The following is a 27,800-nucleotide window of genomic DNA, read 5'->3' on the forward strand; positions in this document are numbered from 1 at the left end:
TTTAACAAGTTAATCAACGAATTTTAGTTGATTCTACTGATCGTGGCAGTTATGCTCCCATAAAATGTCCGCCAGGACTGATACACATTCCATGCAGAAGATATATCTATGTACACGTCATCCCCTTAAAAAAAAGAAAAGAAATATATTTGCATTAAATTTTATCATTCCGTTTATTTTAGGAATACTAGATTCACGGGATTGTGGTGAGTTTTAACTGCTGAGTATATTATGCCAGGTTTATGTTACCACAAAATATATACTATAAAAACATAGTTTCTTGTGTGGTTTTCTTCGACAAACAATAAACAACATAAAAGTCGACTCACGATTTTTTTCATCGCTTCATTCGCATGATCGGCTGCTGTAGAAACTAACTCGAGGGCCTCTGAAAACATTCAGAAAATAAAAGACGACCATAAATATGGTATGCGAGAGTTGGCGGTGATATGTATCAAAGTACCAGGGCGTCAACGCAATAAAGATACAACAGATATCACGAACACCTCACTTTCAGTGTCCATCTTGTCCGGAGAGCCTTCGGGAAGCCTCTTCAGGTACTCTGTTGGACAGAAAACGAAGCACCGCACTTGGCTGGGACAGAACTTAGCTTCAGAAATGTGCATTTCGATGTTGTCGTTTTTTCTTATCTGGAGAGCTTACCCTTGAGAAGCAGCTGGTACCTTGGAACCCTTTGGACGGGTGTGAGCATGTGATGCTGCAGCGTTAGGTTTCCACAGTCGGGCATTCTCTAAAGAAATAACACACGGTCGGGAAAGGAAGTTTAAGCGCAGGCCAGGCACATTGCATAACAACTATAGGCAATGCAAACTCTTGCATTGGTTGTAATCGCCGTAGGTCGAAGCAATAAAGAATTATACTCATTTTTGTGTCTTGACAAATCTCTGTATCTACGCACTCAATTTCAGTTTCTGTTTTGTTTTTGGTATATACTTAGCACATTTGCAATTTCTAAATACATCCATCGTACAGGAAGTTTGCGAGTAAGGAACTGAGGCGCCTTTCGGGTTTTAGGAAATTTCTCAAAATTTTCGGCAATATTTTGTTGGCCCAAAGTTTCCCGTTTGGGAATGATGTGGTAGAAATTGTTAGCATGGGGCGATACGATATTCCCGGGGTAAATGCTTTGCAATATTGTTCAAGCAGCCAATTATATAAAAACTAAGGCCTTTGGAAAACTTACGTCGCTTACAACATACGCAGTCGCTGACATGATGGGAACGATGCTCTTCGAATTTCGTGCCTCTAGCACGTGTTCTTTGCCTTTCGCTATGCTTTGACTGCGCATCCGCTCTAGAGCAGACGCCGAAGCGCTATCGAAAGTAGAAAGCTCGCGGTCTCCACCTGTTGTTTACCACGTCCAAAAAAGTCCCATTACAAAAATTATCATTGAGTTTCTTTTGAGTTTTTAATGTATTCTATAAGAATACATTAGATATTGAAACTCATTGATGATTTTTGTGAGGGTGATCTCTCGATTTCCGCCTGGTGACGTCATAGAAGTGTCATGCTGTCGCCGGTCGCGATCCTAGCGGCGTCACAGCAGCAGCGGTGGATGTGGCAAACGCCTGTTCCGCTGCCGGTCGCTCTCCGCTGAGACAGTCCACGGAAGCTTCTCCAGCCAGAAGGTGGGACGCCGCGACGACAGCGCCACTCGCGTTTGATTGTGCGCCAGCATTTCTACGCCCAACCGCCAGGATGGCGACATCCAACAGCGTGACACTCGGGCTTCTGTGGCGTCGTTCGTTGCCACATCGGGACCACTTTTGATATATGGGCAACATAGGACGTTCAGTCGGAGACGTGCTGCAGGCACCATAGTACAACTAAAGGGCATCCCTATCGTTCTCATCCTGTCAAGAACTATAAGCGACGTGCGCGACCCAAAGTGTCCCTGTGGTCGGCTTTCCACGATTGGTCGAACAAGGGCTCAACAGCATTGTCAGACTGTCAACTTCGGCGGTGCTAGTATAAGGACGGGCTGGCTCCTAGCTCCTACTGTGCTTTTTAAACACAGCATCAAGCTTCTTTTCGCCACTGATAACAAACTGATCTCACCATGACTACGCCACCACTGCTGCAATGCATCGAGAGAACCTTAAAGGCCGGTTCAGACAATTGCTTTTCAGTGCGTCTGACTGCGTTGCCTCAAGAACCGAAAGCGAGTCACCGGCACATCTGTGCTTCGTATGAAGCGTGGAATCCAATTCAAGGAATCAGCTTGACACGCGATATAAGCGGCAGGGATATCCTGGTTTCTCGCAGCCGCAACGCAGTAAACCACAGTCAAACGCAACTGTCGGAACCAGGCTTAAGCCTGGTTCCGACAGTTGCGTTTGACTGCGTTTTACTGGGCTGCGGCTGCGAGCAACCAGGACATCCCTGCTGCTTATATTGCGTGCCAAGCTGATTCCTTGAATTGGATTTCACGCTTCATACGAAGCACAGATGTCCCGGTGACTCGCTTTCGGTTCTTGACGCAACGCAGTCGAACGCACTCAAACGCAAGTGTCTGAACCGGCCTTTAGTTTTTCTGCAAGTGCAACAACTCCGCTAAAGCTCCGCGTGTGTGGAGCACGTAAGGGCAAGAGCCCTCGCATGCACGGCCGTCTGCATCTCCTGAACTAAAGTTATGGCGGCGTCACGCACGCGCCGAACGCTTAGTGCATCGGTCTATTGGTGGCCAGAGTCACAGCTCATGTCGACACGGCAAAGAAAGTCCTGGTCGTAAGGTCACGGATGAAAATCATAAGAGAACGACAGCGAAATATCTGGGCGCGAATAGCGGAATATGAATCAACAAAGAAAGATGCCCTAAGGTTTATGATTTCACTAGCGTTTGTTCTTACATGTACATCATCCACGATGGCAGCGAAGCGCGGCTGCTTGGTGTACCAGGAGCTGATGAGGTGGACGGCCTGGTCGTAGTTCCTCACGTACTCGGCGTACATCTTCAGGAACGGAGCAAAGTCCTTCATGATATCTCCGACACGGGGCTCCTTGTCCCTGCGGAAACAAACGGGAATAACCGAATAAGAGACCAAAGATGGCGTCCAAAGAGTTGTGAACTAGGTCGGTATATTCATTTCTTAAGTATCAACTAGAACTGTGATGACTAAAATATTTCTTTTTTTCCTGCCGCCGCCAAAGAGATCCAACTAAAATCTCCATAACTCAATACACATGCCCCAACGCCAGGGCAAGATCATTCGAAATATATATAACCCAGCAGCTTTCATTTCATTTATTATGTCTCTCAGGGCCCGAAGGAAATGAGTAGGGCACAGTAAATGGAACAAAGCAAATAACAATGAAAAGGCAAAAACTACACGAAATAACTACTAAACGTCATTTAACAGGTTAATAATGGCACAGTACATGGAACAAAACAAATATCAGTGAAAAGGCAAACAATACACAAACTTACCACTAAACATTATGTAAGAGGTTAGTAATGGCAATCTTAAATTTATCTGAGGCGGTGATTGTGACAATGGCTGCGGGAAGGTAGTTCAAGTCAATCGAGTTTTGAGGCAAAAAAGAGGCATTAAAGGCAGATGTGCTGCAATGATTGATACCAACTTTTAATTGATGATCGCTGCGTGATGATATGTAAAATGGTTCAGAAAATAGTGCTTGGCGGAAAGTAGGGTTAGAGTGATAAATCTTATGGAACAAGCACAGACGGGATCTCTTTCGACGAAGAGAAAGAGTGGGCAAGGATAGAGCGATGCTTTCATTAAAGTAGTGCTAGCTGTGCGGTGATAGTTAGAAAGTATAAAACGGGCGGAGCGGTTTTAAATAAATTCTACGGCAGATGCAAAGGTGATACCAGGGCTCCAGATTGAGGCGGCATATTCAAGTTTAGAGCGAATTAAGGTTTTATAAATGAGAAGCTCTCCCCATAGTCAAATGATAGCGTAAAACACGCAGGGGGTGTAGCTTATGACGTTCACATTTCTCCCTTTGTGATGGGTCTTTTGGCGTTTTCATCGGCTTATGCAGCAATCTGATTGGCTGGAGAGCGATAATAAGATGATCAGGGGCCTCCACACCTTTCTCAAGCAGCCACTTACTATAGTAAAGCGTCGTTATTACTTTCCCTCCATCGACTGTGCTCGTGAGAGCATGAATCGCTCATCTTGCTAGACAGAAATCTCAAATCTTACCAAGACGCAATGCGATCTCCGAGACGGGGCAGGAGGAAGTTGTGGTGGAGCTGGTAGAGTGACTTGAGGTTGGCGAACATGGCCGCCAGTGTGCTCTGCGGGAACATGGCGTGGGCCCGGTTCTCCTGGTCCACCCGGAACGCGAACACTTGATCCAGGAGATGTAGTACTCCGACGTACGTCTGTTCAGTCGTCAAGATCTCCCGCGCCACGCGAGCGGCAGCCGTCTGCAAGCAGGAGGAGGTTGCAGACATGAGCATTCATCCTCATTCTTCGACACGTTGATTGAACACGAGGCCCGGCTGAGAGCAGATATGACACAGCACTCGTGTCTAATTTGTGCCTGCTCTTGATCTCACTGTAAATAAGGTTCAGATTATAGTCCACTAGCTTTGATTATTTTGAGGTAGTGTTGGCTGATCCTGAGCCCACGATCTATGACGTAATGTCAAGGCCTTGACTTTGACGTAGTGTTTACGGAGCACGCATTGGGCGTGGGCGTCTTTTTTACCGGACGGCGACAGGGGCGGATGCAGAAATTCCCTGCGGGGGGGGGGGGGGGGGGGGGTCAGGTGTTGGTCAGCGTACCATATGTTCAGGAAACCCCCCCCCCTCTCCCTCGTTTCACGCCCTAAATATTACACATGCAGAAATCAAGAGGGGGGTCAGGACATCCGGACCCCCCCCCCCCCTCGAAATCCGCCCCTGGACGGGAATTATGCTTCTCAGCCGCTTCCAGCCACTTTAAACGAATTATGAATACCGGTCACGCGGGTAAATTCTAGTAGCCTTTCTGATGTGGGATATTTACTGTCGACCATAGATGCACTTTGCGGTTTAGCGCGTGCCGACAGCAAGCGTTCGCAAGATTACTTTTGCATTGAGAAAATGAGAAAACTCTTGTTCTTTGCTAATGACCTCGGGCTCTCGTGCTCGTGGCATTGGCTGCATTCCTGGGCGTCGATTAAAAAAAATAATCCGATTAATCGCTTTTAAAATCTACGCATCTTTAAAAACTATTTCTCGCTATGTTCGTAATGGTGGAATGCACAATATCATTTGAAACTTGGCGTCGTGCCGCCACAAAGGGGAAAAAAAACGCGGACAAGCAATCTATACGACTGAAATATTAGTGCATTCTTATGGAAACATTATATTCACCCTGGATTGTAATGGTAAGATAATGCTAAAGTGCATTACTGTGGAATACTAAAGGGTGCCCTGCTAAAATGGATAAATTCGGATCAAGTAGTGAAGAAGGCTTTTTTGCTTTCTCCTAAAACTTTCCAGTTCAGACTTGACCCGATTAGCTTGTTCAAAGAAATTAAGCGCACTTTAAGCATTAGTCGTTTAACCGGAAGGCCAATCGATCGATTCCCAGTCCTACACGACATGTTGCTTTATACATAGCTCGCGATGATGGGAAAATGGTCCTAAACCTTTGGACGCTGAGAGGAGTGTTCTTAAGCTGTGGGTAGATCCTTACTTTACTGAAATTCGAAAAAAAAAAAAAAGACGCGTAGACACGCAGTTTTTGCGTACTGTGTGAGGCGGCCTTTACAAGAGGGATCTACCGAAGTTCTACTAAACCTCATTTTAAAGCGCTGGGCACTTAAAAAAAATATGACCCAAGAAATATGCTCCAAAATTGTAATAGTAAATTATTAATGGTATTAGTAATGGTAATCTTGATGGACTCAGAAGAACCCCGGCACCGCAGTATAAGGCAACAGCCCGCGTGTCCCCGTGGCACCGCATCCTCGACTTCGTTTCACGTCTGACCACAGTCAACACCACGATCCGGAGGAGCAAATTAAGCAGCACAAAAAAGTGCATCGTCACGACCGGTCGTCTTTGTGCGCTTGCTACATACTCACTGGCTAAACCAATTACTTAGAGACAAAAGCGCAGGGACCAAGCCGCATTCGCTGTGCCCGATTCGTCCAGCCGGTCATATATGAATCGCACAAGAACGACCAGCGCCATGACCATAGGCGGAGAGAAAGTCGTCTGCTTCTAGCACAGGAGATGTGGTGACGACAGAACGACGCCGAGCTCCGATTGGCTTTGATTGAAAGGATAGTGGGTAGGCCTAAATGCTAGATGCCTTCATGCCTACCCACTATTTTATTTTTCATTTAGCCAATAAGAGTTCGGCGTTCTGACATCATTGTAACCCCTGCACAGAAGCAGACGAACGTGCGCTCCACATAGGTGGTATTCACCGGGCGCCATACTTGAGGGCAGCGTTCACGGCGCATGCTCAAAATGATACGCCCACTCATCTTTTGAGAAGACTCACAATCTTGGCGGTGTGAAGTGCACGTTCCGGAAGCGTTATGGAAGCTTATTGTGAGCTCGCGCTCTGCAACAGCGGACACAACTATGGCTGCCAATGAACACCACCTATGTGGCTAAGAGGGTAGAAGGTAGAAAGATCGAAGGGTCTGCTTTTGTGTGCTATCAATACCCGGCATATTGAGTCAAGGCAATCCACTTTCCAAAGAAATTACCATGCTGACAATTATCGCGTTCATTTAGGCTGAGGAATGACCAGAATCGAAAGACTACCTAAAAAATGCGGCGAGGTCATTGCTCATGCTTTGCGATTTAAGTGAGGTAAGGCAAAGCGAAAGCGTCCTGCACCATTCATTGCTGACTAAAGCGCCCGATATTGCAGCTGCAACGATATATTAGTTCCAAAGCGAGCGGCGCTCACTCACCGGGGCACCGCCATGTTTCCCCGCATCCCGAGCAAGTCACGTGATTTCAAAATCCTTCTCCTAGGTACTGCGGCTAACTTTAGCCGCGGTTGGCGCTTCGAGCAAACGGGCCCATGTAAGATCCACAGCTTTGATCGTGCGAAATAATCTGGTGAAAGGTCACTGACGGCACAAGCTCAAAAGAAACATGCGCAGCAATGGCGACCAGTGAACACTCCCTATTCGCAACTCCAGCGCGCTGTTCGCCCTCCCGCGGACGAACGGAGAACCAGAGGAGCGGGGACGGCGGCGGCGGCGTGGAAACGGTGGCAGGGGCTGTCGGCGTTGATGCGCGAAGCCTTTTTAACGAAAAAAGTGAGCACGTTAAAAAGGGAATTTTTGTGCTATGCCTTGCAACAGCCTTGCACGAAGGACCGGGATGTCTAATTTCCTTAGGGACTTTTCGTGTATTGCATATGCTGCGGATTTCTGGTATTGTGCATGGCGGCCAGCTCAATCTATACTCAACGTGATGGAAAACGCTCCTGCTAATAATTAAGAACTCAATAGTACGGTCTGCGGAAAGTCTATTTTTTGTCATAAGTAGGAGAAGATTCGTCGCGCAACGGTATGTTGAGCGACACAAATCGGGAATGGGTTCGCGTTTTAAGGCCGTTACAAGGAACATGACCATTTATTCCAAGCACTTTAAAAAGACAGAATACCCGTACTTGCTTTCCGATAATTACAAAGCAAATAAAGAAATGCTCGAAGAATTTTAAGCGCGTCTGTGTTAGCCAGCCTTTTGTGACGAGAGCTTAACGCGCAGTTTTGACGGACCGCAATGTTGCAAATAACACGGGTACAACAAATGTACGGTATATTAAGATATGTATTTTAATAGAGCAATAAATAAAACTCGTAAACACGCAGATTATATTAATAGGTAGTTTTTGCATAGCGTACGACACCACTAAACTTCGGTTGGACGTACAGCACACTGACGTTCAACCAGCGCTACCAACTTTCACGAGCGGCTTGATAGCCGACTTGCGCAACTTTTTAAAATAGCCCAAGTGTAAATGACTGTAAAAAAATAAATAATAATAATAATAATTGGGGTTTTCTTGACCCACTGCAAACTGCAAAACCTCGTTTTTTTGTGTGCTTTTTCGGTACTCTTTGACGCGTACTTTAGCTCTTTAATATCTTATAATGCGCCGTCATCAAGCCTTTCGTAAAAGTTGGGGGCGTCAATTCGACGTCAGTGTGCTGCAGGACGAACTGAAGTTTTGGAGTGTCGTATATGTGCCAAGGGGCGTAAGAACTACAACATTTTTTTTTTTTTTTTTTAGAGATGAGCACGGCAACGCTCCTGGCGCGCACTGAAATTTGTGCTTCAAAGGCGCAGCGCGAGCTCGCGGTTTCAATACTACACCGCACAGTAGCATGCGGTAACAAACTTTCTATCAATAACCATTACGTGTTGCAGTACACTAAAACCGAGACGGCGAGCAGCGAGTTGTGAGGCTCTGACGCGAAGACACCAATACTGTGAACGCTGCTCTTCCGAAGCTTGACGGTCACCGTTCGCGACTCTCTTTTTAGAGCACTAATAGCCAGGCAAAGCCGCAAACATATCTTCATCACCCTCAAAAATATTCTGCCACAAACAGTAACGTGGCCGGTGCCTAAAACGCGCTCGCCCACCACAAAGCTTCGCCATTTGAGGTTTCTGCAACTTTTTTAAATATCAGCATGCTCGTTTTTCTAACGTGCATCAGCATCTCCGTCACCAGTAATATGACCCCTCCCTAACCGCTTCGCATTTGTAGACAAATAAATCATTTTTAGCGCGCTAAACAGCGTCAGCACGAGCAGGCGCACGGGATATCCTGGAGAATCTATCCCCGTCTCTTCCGCCATCTTGGAACTACCGCCCCGCCACCTATAGGGCGTTGGAGTTGCGAATAATGTCTGCAGGCGGAGGGAAGAACGCTGTTCTGACCGTCGCGAAAACCGCTGCCCGAGTCTTGGAGGTTCGTTTGAAGAAGGTTCACGCGAGTCTGCCAGTGAGCCGAGGTGATCAGGCTTTTTGCGATGAAAAGGCTCCAAACGTGGGCCTGACATACGCACGGAATACAAATGACGGGGTAAAAACTTGACAGCTACGACCCATACCTCCGAGTGCGGCGACGAGGCTGTGGTCGTGTCCAGAGAGTCCTCCTTGAGACTGCTAGTATCGCTGGGCGCCTCGATGTACCTGCTCTCTTCCGGGGATTCTTCGTCTTCGTCTTCGCTCTCGGACAGGCTGTCGTAGCTGCTCTCCAGGCTGTCGCACACTTTCTGGTTGTTGAACCTGCAGCGGCAGAAAAAGGAAACGCGCCTACCTCGATATACAGGCTGTCAACGAAGAACAAAAAAAGAAGAAGACATGACTGGGGTTTCTTTCATTGAAAAATAAACTGCGCATCGCCGAACGTCTTTCTCCGTCAAGGGGTAGCGCTAAAGGCCCCAACCAGATACCAAAATTTTAGCACGAACAGACATCTTATTCAAAGGTTATGTGTGATTTTCTGACAATTTCAATGGGAAAATGGCTGCGGACGGAGCTCATCAGTACATGGAGCTCTATGGCGCAGAAACTGAAAACGAACGGAAATGGGCCCCATTTTCCGATTGAAACTTTCCGAAAATCACTCATAAATTTTGAATAAGATATCGGTTTACGGGTAAACTTTGGCATCTGATTCTAATTAAAACACTGCAATTTTTGTTTTGGTCGAGGGGGAGGGGGATCGGGGGAGGAGCACCTAATAATTGGGGTTGTGTGGATATTTAGACAGCGTGTAGTTGGCCAGCCATTTCAAGGTTGCGACGAGTCACTCGCTCTAGATGAGCAATTTAGCCAGTGCAGTACAACCGCTAGCCTGCGGTCTTTACCGTGCACCACGCAATAGTGATACACGACCGCACGCCGATGCGATGCTCATCCAGATCGAAACGGGCAGGAGTGGAGATTGACCCCAGGATCCCTCGGTTCTTCGGAGCGAGTTTTCGCTCCGCGTGCTCCGAGCTGGTGTGCGCTAGCCCACTTGGCCACCGATCCCCCGGAGAGACACCTTGTACATAGACTGCATGTGACGTCATTCACAGCCATGACAGTATTTTATGCGCCGCGAGCGTTTGGTTTGCCGTGTTAGTTTCACACCACAGAGGTTGAAGTCCGAAGCAACCGGTGTGTAGAAATGACCGTCAGTACCCAGCAGTGGCGACACTCGTAAGGTATATGTATACAGAGTGTCCCCGAAAAATATTTAGTGTCTTCCGTTACCGCGAAAATACACCCAGTCCAAATGTAGTGATAGCAATCCAAAACAGACGACGAAGTTTCAAAACTAACTGTTAGCATTTATAAGTGATTTTCTGAAACTTCCAAAGGAAAAATGGCGGCTGACGGAGCCCACAAATACATGGGAGCGAATTGCGTTGTACCATGTTGCTCTGAGTGTTTTAGAATCACTTATAACTTTTCAACGAGACACGGTTCGTTCTGAAATTTTTTGCATCTTGTACGGACTGCTAGTGCAACATATGAGTGAAGACTGAGCGTTGGACGATGCGTTGTTCAATGTTGCGACAAAAAACGACGACAACAACAACGCTGTAATTTGTTTCCGGCGGCACGCTGTACGTGGTCCGCATTGGTGTCACATCAGCGGCCATTTGCAGTGGCCTTGCTGCTGTGCACGCACCTTTTGCATTAGACATTTCGCACCGTCGAATTTATATTTCTCGGCGAAAAGTACGAATGACTACTAACACACGATGTCACGATGCAAGAAATGTATTTGGCTGCGTTCCAAGTCTTACCCGAGTGGATCCGAGTTACTCCGGCGGGTCGTGTCACGTGACAACACAGATTGAAGAACGCCGGACGAGGGCAGAATTTAGAACACTACGGTACAAAACTCTTACCCTAGAGTAAGAGGGAGTGAATTTTGGAACACGGCTTAAATGTTCAGCTCAGGAACCAGTATTTGTAGCAACGTAGAAAGAAAACAGAAAAGAACAACGAGCGTGTGCGGATTGGACGGCGCTGTCTCAGACTGAGAGCTGTCGAATACGACGTAATTTGGAGAGCAAGTCGTCTGGTTCCTGCACAGGAGTTGCGCTGGCGTCAAGACGACGCCGAGAAGTATTCACTGGCGGCCATAGCTGTGTGCGCGACTGCTGAGCGCGTGCTGATGGCGAGCTTCGACAGTTCTTTTGTAACGTGCATTCCGCACCATCAAGATTGCCGGTCTTAGCAGCCTATTAATGTGGGCTCGTTCTGAGCATGCGCTCTAGACAGCACCCACAAATATGGCGCTCAGTGAATACTCCTTATTGGCTGATTATAAAAAAAAAAAAAAAATAGTGGATAGGCCTCAAGGCAGCTGGCTTTGAGGTCTACCCACTGTCCTTTCTTTCAGAGCCAATCAAAGCTCGGCGTCGTTCTGACGTCACCACAACTCCTGGGCAAGAAGCAGACGACTTGCTCTTTGTATAGCGTTCTCGTAAGCATTCAAGGTGGAAATGTCATAGGGGAAATGACACGCGGGATGCTAAACGTCGCACTACCGCAGGCGTTTATGAATAAGGTCAAATTACAGTTGGCTAAAGTTAAGATTATTTTTTTTTATTAAAAGCAAAAATTTTCTGCGGTTCTTTAAAGGTGAGCACAAAATTGACGAACTTCAAATTATTTCAAATTATGTGCCCTCAACGGTGTTTGGTTTTGTAAAACCCATATCGAAGGTAAGGTAAATGGTACAAAATACAGTGTGTGGGGAAGATTCGATCCTAGAGAAATATATTTAATATTCTAAGGGTCTGCTTCCTGAAAAAAAAATCACTTTGACTTGTTTGTATAGACTGGGTTTGTGGACATAACTATGCGATGGCTCGTGTAGATCATCCAACGCTTTCTGTGGCACGAGCGTTTAATACAAAGAAGCGAAACTATGCAGGCAAGCTGGTTAGGGTACGTCATAATCTAAAATCCTAAACCGCCGAGACACATAGATATAAAATAACGGACAAGACGATCGAAAATCTCTTGTGTCGTCTTGTGCATTATTTTATTTGTCCCTGTCCTGCCTCGGGGATTTGATTATGACGTTTAATGCCCCTGTCTTGCGGGCACGTTGAAAATCTTCAAAACAAACTCGCACGTTGAAAGTCTTCAAATGGAAATCCTTAAAATGCTGCTAATCAACTGGCAATTTTGGCTCTGCGCCTGCCCATCGGCGCGTGCTGGTTCCCTTGATTTTGGAATTCGTTCCAAAATCTTTGCATGTGTATATATACTCTATATAAAACAAGCATTAGACGGCTTTTCAATGGAGCGAGCTTTCAGAGACGTGCGCACCTGAAGGTGTTGGTTTCCCCGCAGTACTCGAACCGGGTTCTTGTCGTGGTGAAGTGGAACGAGGAACTCATCCGACTGTTCATCTGAAGGTCCTCTGCTCCGGAGCTCGGCTGACACTCCCGCGGAAAGTCTGAAAACGGACGGGGTTTGGGCCGGAGCTGGGGCTCCGAGACGGCGTCACAAAGACCCAGGGTCTTAAACAGCGTGTCGCCTCGTCCCAGCAGCGGACTCCGTCGGAGCAAGCCCTATATAAAAAAGGCCACATTTTAGCACCGTTACCAGGAATAAAGAATTTAACATGAAGTAAGACAAGTTATTAAATAATAGTTAGTTTTTACGTTTAAAGGTTTAGACAGCGTCAAGTTAGTCTGTCTCAAAATGGCTACTAGTGTCTCTACTCTAGATGGCTAATTTGACTAGTGCAGAACGCCTGCTAGCTCAGGAATAACCCCTTAAAGGTGTACTCCAGCGATATCTTGAGATACTTCAACTAACTATATTTTCGGAATCACCAGCTGTATGCTATTCAATGTCGCAAAATTCAAAATAGTGTTTTTTTTAATCGGCAAGCGAAGATGATGGGAAAAAACATTCAAATATTGCAGGTCAAGTGGGCAGTCTAAAAATGAACTATGCCGGGCATTTGTTTTGTGCTGCTGCGCGGATGCTGGAGCGAGCTTCCAAAGCATTGATTTGATACCATGAAACTGCTTGTATTCAGTTGGGAACAAAATCTACAGTCCTTGAATTCTCGATCGACTTTCTCCGGCAATGGGTCCATCTCAACTTCGCTGCTTTCAGTTTTAGATAGACAAAGGACACACTCGTCGACTCGGGATCCTCAATTAAAACTTTTATGAATATATGCAAACCGAAGGGAGCTGCCTTCGACCCTTATCTGCAATGCTCTTATTTTGCACTTCCTTGTTCACGCAATATTTATTCTTATGGACGTCACGAAGCGCCAAAAATATTCTTGGTGTACTGCATTTAAAACGACAAAAAACCTGAAGGGAAATTCAATCGCTGTAAACTGATACAATATATTTTTGAGTATTCACCTCCGATTTCTATCGATGGCGCGTTCAGTGCCGCTCTTCCCGGCATCGCCGCACAGGCGGATGCCATAAGGCGGGGCAAGAAACGTTCCCAACCCGTGCAAAAACGCCATCCGCGGCATACAAGAACACAAGACGCGCCCTGAGTCGGATACCCAGCACTTTGGAGCACCTAGGGAGCCCTCATGAAGGCACCCTAGGAGCACCCAACCAGCAGGCCGAACGCGGGAGCGACGTCCAGAAGAGCACTTTCGCCAACGTTTCTAACCACTCAGCAGGGCCGCGGAACCTGCCGCTCGCTAGATGGCGCTACAGTGTTGAGAATGGCGCTACCCACGATAAGACGGCTCAGGTCAAGAATCCAGGGCGAAGGAAAGGAAGGCCGAGGAGCAGGAAGCAGATTGAATGCCATAGAAAAAAGAACATCCCCTCTCTCCAGCATTCCGCCTGCGTCCTCCTCCCAAGCCTTCCTCTCTCTCGTTCTGTGTTCTTGACTTGTCACCGACTATAAGTAGTGTAATCTTCTGCGCCACGTGCACGTGGTGCTAAGTTGCGGTATGTCGTCCGCTCCATAAACGATCGATCTGACTATGGAAGACGCGATCGAGGTGAAAACCTTGGTAGTTTTTAAGTCAACCTGTTTTTAACTTTGCACGCCCGCTCCACTCTGAACGCAATGGCGTGTAGACTTGTTAAAATTTGAATAGTTTGTCTTTTAGGTTACGCAGAATTGGTAAACTAAAAATTTTCGCTCAAATCTTTTTTTTTTTTTACCCGAAGAAATGTATTTTTGTTTACTTTCTGGACAGAAAACAGTACATGGGACTCAAACAAAGGTGAATGCGTATAAAAAAACAACATATTTTCATCTATGAAAAAAAAAAAAAAGATTGACACTTATAAGTCAATGAATGCTCATGGAGAAATGAAGTTTACCTCTAGTTCTGTTTCCTTCGAAGACCTCCAGTCCAGGTCATCCCACTTGCGGACGCCCTGGAGGTTGGACTCGCTGGACGACGCCGTGGCGGCAGTCCAGCCGTCCTGGTCGGTGAAGACGCCAGAGTCCCGGTCGGCAAAGGGACGCGGCAAGGAGCCCCCGAGGCGCGAGGCGCTGTCCTCGAGCAGCTGGGCGAAACCTTCCCGGTTCTGCCGCACGAAGTCGGCGAATTGGTCGCGGGTGCCGGTCGAGCAGCGGACGTTCGCTTCGTGGACGAACCGCTCGAAGGCCTCGCTGTCCATGCGCTCGGGTGGTACCGACGTCCGGTTGCCCGGGGCTTCTGGTGGGCAGCTGGGTATTTCGTGGTCCCCCGGTACACCCTGCAGAGAACATTTGGCGGGTGTAACTCGGGCCATGGAGTATGCCAGTAGGTGCGAATGCCGGCTTGCACACAGACTCGCGTTTGGCCAAGACCGACTGCGCCACCACCGTTTTTTTTAAAGCCTCTCCGGTTGTAAGCAGTCGCTAGTATGCGAACCAAGTCACACTGTGCGCTGCTGACACGATGGGATGATTTGCCTGCGGAGACACCTCAAGCTCGTCCAAAGCGTGTTTGTTTCTGGCTACGAACATGCACGCAGACAGACTTTTGTATGACCAATGTAAAAGAACCTTTTTAGGAGGACGAAACATGCCTCAGGCAGTGTCTGCATATTGTCGTTTTTATGATGTATTTGAAACCACGGCGACACTTCTAACACATCATACTAAAGACACACTCCAGAAACCGTCCTTGTACGACGTTTCCGTCACATTGCTCATAAAAGAAGTGTGCGCAGACATGCTCGAGGCATGTACGAAGAAAACGTCCGTGACTCCGGCTTAGGTACGAGCGAGCGCAATCCTCACATTCATCTCGGTTTTCTCCTCCGTCATGGCACCCTCTTCGACAAAGACGAAGCTGGTCCTCTTGCAGTACCCGATCAGCTCGACTTCCCCCGACGACGGAGTGGAGTCCGAGGCCGCCTTGCCTCGGAAGCAGAAGCCGAGCGACGAGGCCGCGGCGTCCCGGCTGCGTCGGAGGGACCAAGACGACCTCCTGGACCTGGACGGACTGGGCTCAGGGCCGGAGTCCCCGCCGCAGCGGCTTCCCGGGCGTGGCAGCAGCGTGTGCGGCATCGCCAGCCGCCGGCCGAGGGACGGCGGCGCCGTCGGCGGCCCCCGTCCACCTGAGGGGATGATCGAACCTCTCGCAAAACAAGCAGCGCACCATCTGCGGCGCCGACGGGATTGCTGGGAGCATCGCATCCTGTATGCACCGACACGCGGACCTGACGTGACGCTACGGCTGTTGCGCCGGTGTCGGCAGAGCTCATCCGCGGACGCTCCACTTCACGCGTATCTGCTTTCTGCGCGCGCGCAGTGCCCATACCCGGTGTGAGCAAATGCTCACTTTTTTTAAAGCAGCGTATAGGTTTGTAGGATCAGCTGTGTACACTCTAAAGAAAAGTATGTGTTCGCTTTCTTGCAGTACACAGAGACAGCTAATCACGGTGAACAATAGAAGGCCCCAGCCGATTACGAAGATCAGAATACGATTATGCTCATTGTCCCTGCTCATCGCATCAGATTTCCTGGCGGCTAATCGTATTCTGAACTTCGACACTGGCTGGGGTCCTTGTATTGTTCTTCTTAATTGGCTGTCTCCATACTCTGCAAGAAGGTGAACGCACAGACTATTTAAGGGTGTGGTTGTATATCCCGGTGGGAGCTACGTTCCCGCCGGACCAATCAGCCGCCTCCCTCTTATCACCTGCACCGGCTATCTTTGCGTGGGTATGGCCGGGAGCAGAATTGGAAGTAATCCGTTACAGGTAACAAAATTCACTTACATTTATCGGTAATTGTTTAAGGGAATAAACACATGTTTCAGAAAGTAATTGTAAAGTACTTCCCTTAACTGAAGAAAAGTAAGTAAAAACAGGCGAGCTGGTAGACGGTTACACATATTTTCACACACAACTTGCTTACTTTTGTAAGTAATAGAATGATTGTAATTCGAATTAATATGGCAGTTTGCACTCTAAAAAAACGTCTGTACGTCTACTTCCACGCACAACACTTGGAGAGCCAATCAGCGTAACTTACGGAGGCAGCTCAGCGAATGACAATGCCGAAACATATGTTTATACCAAAAAACGCAGTCTGAGTTGTGCGCTAAGCAATGCAAGCGTGACGTTTTGCATTGCTTAATGTCACAACTCAGAGTGCGTTTTTTGGTCTAAACATATGTTTCGGCATTGGCATTCGCTGAACTGCCTCCGTAAGTTGCGGTGATTGGCTCTCCGAGTGTTGTGCGTGAAAGTAGACGCACATACATTTTTTAGAGTGTGGGTCAGTTGGTACATGATCGTGGACAGGCGCCGAAAAACACAAGGACAAGAAGAAACGTAAACACTGGCGCCACTGTTTACGCCTCTTCTTGCCCTTGTGTTTTTCACCGCCTGTCTACGATTGTAATTCGTTAAATTTTTGTTTTCATTCACGAAATAAAAGAGGGGAACTTTGAATAATGACAAAAGGAAGCTCATAAATATATATATATATATTGTAAGAGTAAGCTCTGCCGGAGTCACACTGTCACCTGCACTTACAAACCTCAGGGTCCGACATTATTCAGGGGGCGTGAAGAAAGTTAAAAGCCTTTCTTCACGCCCTCTGAAACGTCGACTTTTTTTATTTTTCTGTGGTTTGGCTGTTTGCAGATTGTAACTCTTCAGCTTGCTCGCCCGCAACCAAGCACACTGATACAAAGAACCGGACTCTCTGTGCAAACAGTATTAGGTAAGCCCTCCAGTTCAAGGAGTTCACATAAAACGAACTTTTTGACCCTTCACTGTTGCTTTGCTTTGTTCAGACCGAGAGAGAGAGAGGGTGACTTCTCTTTGTCATCTTTAGGGACCAAGATGATCTACACTGGGGACAAAAGCGAAGTTTGGGGAGCCGTAGCTATAGGTCACAGCGTCTCAGTGGGCCACCAGGGTCTAACTGACGTTTTGGGTGTCGAGCGGGTAGGGGAGGCCTTGCGAACGAGTGGTTTTCTAGCCACTCAGTCGCGCGCCCAGGTGGCAGCACCTATTTAGAAAAAGGTGGATTGAAAAAGTTTTCAGCGCGGATGACGACATCTTTTCATAGTAACGAGGAAAAATGTCCGATGAGACTTTTGAGAGCCAGATGTTGCTCGAGGTCACGTGAGTTGCGGCAACAATAAACGCGTCCAAACACTTGTCTTGTTTCTTACCCTAGGACAGTCCCTAGGGCAGTAAGGTTGAAAGTAACGTTACGAAAGTAACGGATTACTTTTTGAAGTAACGGTCACGTACTCTTATGGAAGTGTAATTGTAACTGTAATTAGTTACATTTAGCCATAGTAATTGTTAAAGTAATTCCTTACTTTTTTTTATGGTAATTTTGGCAAGTCTGGCCGGGAGCGTGGTAATGTGGCGAAAGAGAGGCGTATGACTGGTCCAACGAGGACGTAGCTTCCACTGTAGTCTCAGTTTAGGGATGAACGGAGTATGGGAGATGACGGAAGCAACGCAGACAAGCTGGAGAGCGCAGACATGCAACTGCACTATACTCTTTCTTTCCCCCCCCCTCTCTCTCTCTCTCTCTCTCAGTTTTGCTTTCTTTAGTGACATGTGGCAGATCAACAGCTTCTAGAAGCTAAGGCCGCAGCGCTCCGAGTCGTGACGTCACAATGGCCGGAGAGGGGAGGCCACGTCGAAAGAAGGCGCCCCCTCTGGTTTTCTTAACCCCGCGGTTACGTCGTCTGCTCACTCAGGTTACGTGGTTTGTTCGTGCGCATTTATCCGAGATTAATATGCGCTTTAAATGCGCAGTCTTGTATAATTAATTATATATATAATATGAAAGTAATATACGACGCGTTATTAAGGTTGGAAGTGCCAAATTTATACTTATGGTTATCCCCGTAACCGCGGGACCAGAGTGCAGACCCGCAGCTCCCCACACTTTTCGAATGAACCGGCTCCGGCAACGAGATTTTTTTTCCTCATACGGGATCCAATTCTGGGAAGTTTACGTTGTGTGTGAGCTGTTGACTGCAAGAAGAGGAACGCCGAGACATTTCAGAAGAGAAAGGAAGTAAAAATAAAAAAATTCAGTCACCGCCGCAGGGAGTGCACACGAGCAAGAGATGGGTCGACAACGTTAAGCATTTCGTCCCACGTAATCCCACGCTTCCTACGCTGCTCTCCTGTCTAATTCTTTTGGGTTCTCTCGACATTGCGGCATTTACGTGGATTCGCGGAACAAGTCCGGCTACGGTGTGAGTGACATGTGTGGCAACTATTCAACCATGAAGCCGGTCGATTATAGATAGACCTCTCCCTCGACGAAGAGAGATACTTCTTGCACTTGGAGGAAATAATAGCGATTCACGACAGGGACGAGAGTAGGAACGAGACAACACAATGCGCTAACTTCAACTGGTTTAATCGTCAAATATCAAAGGTATAAACACTCTGCATCATCCCGCCATTCAACCAATCCCATGCCACGCCAATGCTCGCAACAACTGTGTCTTTTTGTCGCCACCGATTTCTGCCGTGTGTCTCTTGAGAGCACTCTTGACTCTATTGACGACCCGTTTTTAGTCAAAAGTTTGGATGAAGTCGTAGATTTTTCTAAAGACAAACGCGGAAAAAGGCTTCCTAGCCTGCTCACAAGACATAAAGGATTTAAAAATCATGCGATGCCTTCAGGTCTGAAGGAGCAGTCGGAACACTTGGTGGCTGCCGGTTTTCCGGGGACGCTCCTGGTGTCGGTTGCAGAAAAGGTTTGAAAGAAGCTACGAGTAGTAGCGAGTCCAGATCAAGACATGGCCCAAAAGAAACATAGAGTTATGGTTGTGTCTTACATCGACAAAACCGCACACAATCTCAAAAAGATAGCAAACCGCGTAAATGCTCCGGGTGGTTTTTTCTGCAGTAGAAAACTTGCCAAGTTGTGCAAACTGACGGACCCTCACCGCAATCCACCGGTTGGCTGCGTGAAAAAGCATAGCAGCCTGTTTGTAGAATGCGCAGGAGTTGTCTATCAGATCCCGCTGACGTGCGGTTAAAAGTACGTGGGACAGACGGGAAGATGTCTCAATGATAGATTGCGCGAACACAACCAAGAAGTGAGCGGACAGCGTGACGGTCATTTGTCAATGCACTGCCATGACTGGGTGCAAACCTGAATTTAATTTGCGCACTGTTATTAGAAAGCATCGAGATAAGACGGTACGGGAAATTATAGAGGCAGACCTGATAAAAAAAACTACGGGGATCGATGTGTCAGCGTGGCGTCGATCGATTTGGGCGACAAAGAGACACAGTTCTTGCGATCATTGGCGTGGCATGGGATTGGTTGAATGGCGCGATGATGCAGAGTATTTATACCCTTACATATCGGACGATTAAACCAGTTGAAGTTAGCGTATTGTGTTGTCTCGTCCCCACTCTCGTCCATGTCGTGAAGCTCTATTATGTCATCAAAGTTTCAGGATCAACTCGCCCAAGAATCCGCGTTACTCGACTTCCTGAAATTTGTGTTCAAATTTTTTCGTGACGGATATTGGGCGACGTATGGATACGATCGGAAGGTGAGAAACGACGTATAAAGGGGCTTTGTTGGTCATGTAGGACGCTAGTAGAGTGCTGGATATGGTCGCTTTAATCTTGTAATGAAATGGAACCTCCTTCTTCATTATTATCCGTGTGCAATGGTGTTGAAATTTATAAATATGCATGGTGGCATTTAAGTTTTCACTGGAAGGTGGATAACAAGTTTATCTGTGATTATTGAAAGTGCGTGTTGGCATTTATGCGTTAATTAATTCTAATATTATTTTACTGCCTTTGCCGCGTTTATACTTGAAGCCTTGATGTATTAACGGAATAGTAATGCTTACTGTATACAAATGAATTCTATTTTATTCTAAGGCAGTTCAGAGCCCATGGAGAGAAGTAAATTAGCTCACTGTAAATAGTACGTTTAGTACCCCTGTCGCACGAAAAAGTTAATATCCTTTCATTAACTTATACGGTATTGAATCAGCTCGTAATCTTGAGTGACTATACGAGGGTTGTTGAACTGACTTGCCGACCCCATAATGCCATTCGATCGAAATTACAGTAATTTTTCCACGTGGCCGGGGTATAATGCAAGAATTCAGTGACTGGATGCGTTAACATTGCTTACATGATTATGATCTTGTCTAGCCGTGTCCGCGTTGACTACGTCTACCTGACTTTTATTGTGATCCGGTTTGTTGTGTTTAGACACTACATGTCTCGCCATTTTTTTGGAATGTATAAAATATGCATTCCTACAGCAATAATTGCGTGGCTCAATAGTTTCGACTTAAAACAAGCACACTTTTTCTGTAGACGTCTAATACGATAGCGTGCCATTTCATATCGATTATTTAGCTGTTTAGTAATTTGCCCGTGTGATAATTTTTTTCCTAGCCCCGTTGCTATGTGCAGCTTTCATTTTAGCCAATAAGACACGCTTATGTTGACTATAAGCGCGATGCGACGGTCGATCTCCACTCGTTGCCTTCGCTTCGGCGCTCCGCGCGTTGCCTTCGTTTCGGCGCTTGTGACGTCACGAAAAGAGCGCTACGGCCTTAGCTTCTAGGAGGTGTTGCGCAGATGCTGCGGAAACAAAAAGAAGCATACCGGGCTTTCCCTTAAATTAGGAATAAAAAAAAAGTATAATAGGGATGTTGATTTGTGCGCACCAATTTGAAGTCAGAACAGAAAAACTTGAAGAAGGGCATTCCCGAATCGACTTTCACAACGGTGCTTTCGTCACTTGTGTGTGACCTAGAAATGCCGTCTGATCATGATTTTAGGCCTTTTGGGACACATATCTATGCACGGTGTGTAGCAAGAAAAAGCCAGCGCGCACGAGTGAAACCGAAACCTCTGCGGAGAACGAGAGAGAAAGAGGGAAGACGAGGAGAGAAGGGCATGTCCTTTTATGGATGGTGGGACCCCTGAACGGGCATAAGTACAGGGTGTCCCCGAAGATAGTCATCGCGGAATATTCAGTCTACGCCCAAATTTAGCTCTAGAAGTGCAGACCAGATGCAAAACGTTTCAGAACTGACCATTTTATAATTCAAAAGTTATCAGACATTTTTGGAAATGTCGACAGGAAAAAGGTGGGCAACAAAGCTCTCGAATACATGGGGATGAATGGCGTCCACTTTTGGAAAATCGGTTTCATTTTCCATTAAACGTATATCAGGAAATCACTCATAACGTTTGAATAAGATAACGGTCAGTTGTGAAACTTTGGCTCTGGACCGCTAACACCACACTTGGGCGGGGAGAGGAGCGTAATTTTTGTGGTAAAATAAGCATCAGTGTTGTTGTTTTTCCAGGGATACGCTGGATGTGACACCATTACAAATGTTGAGACTAGGCATGAAATAAAGTAAATGTACGAGATACATTAAATTCATTTGGCGAAAAATATGAAGCTTCCGCCCTCGAACGGCAGACGTATGAAAACTTGTATGCGACCTTAATATCAGTACAGTGCTGGAAGTAACGCGCTTCCAGTAATGACCTCTCTGGTAACGCGGCACTATTTTTTTTTTTCAGTAACAATAATGTATTTGTTGGATTTCTTAATGACGAACGAAAACAATATTTTTGTTAGTACGTTACGGTATCGTATTAAATTAAATTACTCCTTCCTTTTGATTCATATTTTGTTGGTTTCGGCTTATAGAAACAAATTAATTTGCATTCTGTCGGATACGCCGAAATAGGGATCTCTGCCTTCTCCATGGCACCATTTTGAAACTTTCACTCAAGAACCAAAAGTGGTCCGACCAAAATCAAGAAAAATATATTGCTCATATATTATTAAAAACTAGAATACACACCAGGAGGGGACCCTATGACAGTTTAATCGTTGTCGAACTTCGTATCGGCGGTTTATCGCCGCGAAAAAATCCTAAAATCCAAAGTAAATGCACAAGCAACATTTGTAACAAAAATGTCGTGAAATAACGGTAACGGTATGTCGTTACGTACTGAAAGCGGTAACGAATCTCGGTAACTAGCTACTAAAAAGTTTTAGTATTGCGCATAGGAGGAAACACATGCGCTGTGCGTTAGCGTTAGCGTTGCGTGCTCTGCTCTGCGCATGCGCGTCGTCGCCACGCGCCAATCCAAGAGTGCGGTTTGGCCTCCGCGAACGCGCAGTGTAGAACACACAACGGTAACGCAACCGCACACTGCATGCGTTCGCTTGTATACGCAATACTAAATCTCACTAATTTTTCACAAACTAACCAAGAACGTAACTGCTTCTTTTTTTAGCAGTACCGGGCAAAACATTGATGGCCGACAGTTGATGCATACCGTGATTTCCTTCTGTTTATCGGAACTCAGTCATATCAGTTTGCGGATGTTGCCCGACACTGGAGGGTGTCAGTAGATAAACCTCTCAAGACAGATGGCAACCACTTGTGATAACGTTTGTAATAGCGCGGAAGTGAGCGCATGTTCTGTTATTTTTACACCGCAGCCCTTTAGCAGGGAAGGGGGGAAGCAACGCGTCGCTTTCTTGGACTCCTTCCAGGCTTCACCGCGGCTCGGAGCGACGATGCGACGCCATGTGCGCTCCCAGAAACGCCTCAAGTGGTATTTCGGGAAGCCAAAAATGCCACCAGTGTTGTCACCTTGAGGGCCCGCGAGTGAATGGGTATATATATATATGCTTGTCTTGCATCGACGTCAGCTCAGCCGCCATTCTGGTGGTCCGTGCAGTAGGCACTAAAAAAAAAACGATTGGTACAAAGGATCGACGGCCGAAACGATGAGATCGCCGCACGCGGCGCTGTGCTGCTGCGAATACTAAAGCCGTTCGTTAAAGGCGTTTTTTTTTTCGTTTTTTTTTTTTTAACAGGTATTGTTAACGCGAGCACATCGAGGGGCTTTAGTGAATATACCGAGAGCCGGACTGGTCTGAAAGTTCCCACCTTTCATTCTCGAGTGTGCTTCGGAGGAAGACCAAATAAGCAGGCAGTTATCGTTTGCAAAACTGTTTTTTTTACTAAACCAATACTGTTATCTATGATCCTTGCCGGTTCGTCGTCTTCAAAACCAACAATGACGGTGAAACGGTAAATGAAATTAAGAAAATATCGTCGCTCTTAACAAGAAAGCAATCAATCAATCCTTTATTTCGCATCAAAAACTGATGTAGGCTGCCGGGGCAAAAAGTCGGAAGTTTGACTTGACAAGGCCTCTGCACTCTGACAATGTGCCGATTGTAAGGCTGCCGAGAAACATGGAAACGCTATGCGGACAGTTATGCATGACCGACGCAAAACTGAGGCAGCTCAAGAGCGGATCACTGAAAGCGCGCTTAAGGGGCGGCGGATGTCTGCCGTCCTTCCTCAAACGGAACCAGCGGCCGGGCAATCTCGTTCTCGCTGCGTTAGCGTGCTATTTTATTTTTTTCCTCTGCCCACTGCGCTTTATGCAGTACACATTTTGCACCCGTCTAACGCCTTTCTACTGAACATAGGAACGAGAACACATGAACCTATAAAAGCTTTATCCCCCATAACACCCAATAATAAACCAATTTGAACAAACATCCAAAAATTAGGTAGCTTTATCGGTGAACTTTGCAATTTGATGTGAATCAAGATGATCTCATATATCTTTCACGCGTATTATAAACCTAAAGCACATACCATATTGTCGGCTGCCGTGGGCAACATTAATTTTAATAAACTGGCTCCTTTGGCTACTGATTAAAGAAAAGTGGAATGAGTGGCCACAAAACCACGGCCGAATTCAAGTTCACCTTTGCATTCTACATTGAGAAAAATTCATAGAAGTGACTGAGAGTTCTTTCATGTGGTATTATGGGATAGTGTTTATAGAAGTCTTGTTCCCGTCCCATATATTTTTTATCTTTTTTCAGTAGGGGTCGCAGGTAGCAAGGCAGTAAGTAGCCGCCGGAGGTCAGCTTTCAAGGAAGGGACTGGATACGAGTACTACGTCAGCGCTCGACTGGGGGCTCGTGTCCAATCAGCGAGAACACGAGTACGAGCCGAACGCCGACGTAGCACTCGTGACCAATCAGCGTCTCATGATGGTCTCTGGTAAGTGATGTGGAAATTCCGGCGCTAACGGCTTCGTTATTTAGGAGGTGCTAATTCCGACCCCGTGTTTGTTCTCCTCTCGGTAAGAATACGTAAAAGTGACCTCCAGACCAATACGGTGAAGTCACGTCGAGCTGGTGCGGTCGTGGACAAAATGAAGCACTTATAATGTTAAGGGATCCTATCTGCCCTGAACTTTGGCGGTAGTGAGTAAAATATTCGAGTGTGTGGTTGTTGATGAAGTACGAATTAATTCCAACACGCGCGACTGAACTCTTAATGATATGGACTCAGAGAGGTAAAGCACTCTAAATACTTGTAGACATTTTCGTAATTTAGCATATTCCTCAAACGTCGACATATTACGCATTGAGTGCATCAATTTTTGCGCGCACGAATACATTAGAATATATTAAAACGTTTTTTATCGTTTATTAGTTAGTTCATTCATGTCTACGCCTTTCATCGGCTTACGGGTACATAGGAAATACAGTACATAAAGCAGTAAAGCATATTTCCGTATCGGAATTTGATCCTTTATTACTTTTATATATTTCATTCTGCGTGTGATCGAGTGCAAGTGCAACACTCGATAGTGTTTAACCTATTTATTATTAATATTTTTTAAACGTACGTGATAGCTAGGTTTTTTTTTTCTTTTTTACTATTTTAGCGCATGAAGTCAGCTAGCTACGGCAATCATTTCGCACTTGAACATACAATGTTTGTAGTACTAATTAAACAAAGTAATAGGTCAGATTATTAGTGCTAACTGTGTTATGCAAAAATAATTTATACTTGAGCACGCCCAGCTTTTTGAACAATAACTTTCCCTGAAATCTCAGTGTATATCCTGAAGAATTCAGAGAAGCAATGCACTGGTACGTGCATTGGGCGCGAACTGCTGCGTCTGGCAAAGCGTAACATGATATTTCAACGTTGACGAAAGGGCCATTCTCAGCAGGTAGAAATCCAGGCGAAACCCGTAAACATCGTAGACTATGACGTCACCACATAGCTCGACGTGTATAACAGACGCGGCTTTGCGGCGCTCTTGCATGGACGCTGACATATGCAAGACGTCTGCTGCAGAAAACCAAGGTGCACCGCTTACTTGGTAAAATGAGTATATAAACTACAAGCTTCCAATGATTTCTTTCTTGAAAATGTTGACATCATGTTTCTGCAACAAACAATGCGAGCACATTTCAACGTTGAGTTTGTTTCATTGAAAATGAAAGATCGCACACGAGCTTTGTCTTGCCTAAAGGGTGTATGTAGTTACTAAAGCTTTACTTTCTAATGCGTTCGGGAAATAGTTATATGGTTTCTAAGGCTTCTTCCTTCACGCCAGCATTATTCCAGTGGTTTTGCAATTTTGTTTGCTCCCTGATCAAATATTACAAATTGGCCTGTCAAGACTCGGGAGAAACACGATAGATTACCAGGGTGTAGGCTAATACTTTACACTAAACGTTCGCGTTCGAAAATTCAAAGTCATATCGGTTGCAAAACGTTATACAGGGGTAGTTAGTATGTCTCAAGGTTGCACTCGGCACCTCGACGGTAAATGACAAAATTAACCAGTGCGGTACATAGCACGATAGTCACCACGCAATAAATTAAGGCACTCCCAGACGCTCAGAACTCATTGACGAGAAACGCCCGCCCAGCTTTTGAACCTCCCTATTTGCATAGGACAACCTTCGACATATTTTGAAACATATTTGTAGCTTGCATCGCTAATATGATGACAACGCAATATTTATAACGCAGCGTCCACAGACATTACATCATTACACACCCGTACACACCTGCGCGTATTTTCTTTAAGACAGTATACACATATTGATGGACCACTATTTCCTGGATATAATATATATATATATATATATATGCGAGGGTAATTCAATAAATAAGGTGATGTTTTCTGTATAAGGAATTCTACTGCAGATAGAAGCTTACTTTTTGTTATTTTTATTGTTTTACTACTTTTTCGCATGGATTTAATTTCTTATGCAGATTACAAAAAAAAAAAAAAAACTGTGAGAATTTTACCGACCAACAAAGATGGCCGACCAAGAAGCATGCTCCAGGATTGAACAGCGGTCAGCTATCAAGTTTTTGGTTGCTGAAGGGTGAAGAAATTCATAGGAGAATGTCAACTGTGTATGGTGCCACATGTTTCACCAAAAAAAATTGTCTACAAGTGGGCTAAATTGTTTAAAGAAGGACGGAGCAGTGTTGAGGATGAAGACAGGCCTGGAAGCCTACAGAAGTGAGATCTCCTGAGGTGATCGAATCAGTCAATGACCTCATTCAGTCTGACAGAAGGGTGGCAGTGGATGGCATTGCAAGGACTTTGAGCTTATCTGTGGGAACAGCACACAAAATTGTCCATGATGACCTTGGCTACTCGAAGGTCAGCAGCAGGTGGGTGCCAAAGATGCTTACTGCGGAGCACAAACAGACGAGGGTCGAGTTGTCCCAGCAGTGTCGTTCCCGCCATGAAAAGGATGGTGATGAGTTTCTGAAGATGGTCACATCTGACAAGACATGGGTTTGGCACTATGAGCCTGAGTCTCAACGACAGTCCATGGAGTGGAAGCACGCAGGCTCTCCAGTGAAGAAGTTCAAGTCCCAGCGGTCCACTACGAGGGTGATGCTCACCGTTTTTTGGGATATGCAAGGCCGAATCACCATTTCATTTCTTGAAAAAGGACGCACTGTGAACAGTGCCAACTACTGTGAACTGCTGAGGTAGGTCAAGAAAGACATGAAGAACATACGCAGAGGTCATCAGTCAAAAGGAGTCATCTTGCATCATGACAACGCAAGGCCTCACATAGCAGCCCTAACGGTGCAGACCATCAACGAGCTGGGCTGGGAACTGCTCCTTCATCCCCCTTACAGCCCAGACCTTGCCCCTTCAGATTTTCACCTGTTTTGTCCATTAAAAGCGTTCACGAGAGGCACGAAGTTTGAAAGTGACGTTGAAGTCAAAAGTGTTGTGAGCGACTGGCTGAGATATCAATCTAAAGATTTTTACGCTGAGGGAATACGGAAGCTTGAGCACAGATGGGAAAAGTGTGTGACAGTGCTGGGAGACTACGTAGAAAAAAAAAAAGTAAGCTTCTATCTGTATTAGAAATCCTTATACAAAAAATCCCCTTATTTATTGAATCACCCTCGTATATTTATTTATATATTTTATTACCAGTAAAATATCGCAAATGGGACAAGCAAGATCGGAGTGGCACTATCTGTCTTGCCTGTCTTTGTCCTATTGA

The 27,800-nt window shown here is 46.1% G+C and overlaps 1 protein-coding gene across 1 annotated transcript in view; it reads right to left on the bottom strand.

Annotated features, from left to right (window-relative positions):
- Positions 1–27,800, bottom strand: part of LOC120841456 (FYVE, RhoGEF and PH domain-containing protein 2) — a 59,010-nt gene that overhangs the window by 20,907 nt on the left and 10,303 nt on the right. The window contains exons 2-10 of the mRNA XM_040212344.3: positions 15,210–15,529; positions 14,300–14,680; positions 12,306–12,550; positions 9,074–9,251; positions 4,191–4,417; positions 2,871–3,027; positions 664–751; positions 512–562; positions 330–388 (exon numbers count right to left, since the gene is read on the bottom strand). Of these exons, the coding sequence (XP_040068278.1) occupies positions 330–388; positions 512–562; positions 664–751; positions 2,871–3,027; positions 4,191–4,417; positions 9,074–9,251; positions 12,306–12,550; positions 14,300–14,680; positions 15,210–15,479 (1,656 nt within the window). The 5' untranslated portion in view covers positions 15,480–15,529. The remainder of the gene's footprint in view (positions 1–329; positions 389–511; positions 563–663; positions 752–2,870; positions 3,028–4,190; positions 4,418–9,073; positions 9,252–12,305; positions 12,551–14,299; positions 14,681–15,209; positions 15,530–27,800) is intronic.

This window comes from Ixodes scapularis, unplaced genomic scaffold (genome assembly GCF_016920785.2).
Source record: "Ixodes scapularis isolate PalLabHiFi unplaced genomic scaffold, ASM1692078v2 PGA_scaffold8__174_contigs__length_109621045, whole genome shotgun sequence".
In the NCBI taxonomy this organism is placed as follows: domain Eukaryota; kingdom Metazoa; phylum Arthropoda; class Arachnida; order Ixodida; family Ixodidae; genus Ixodes; species Ixodes scapularis.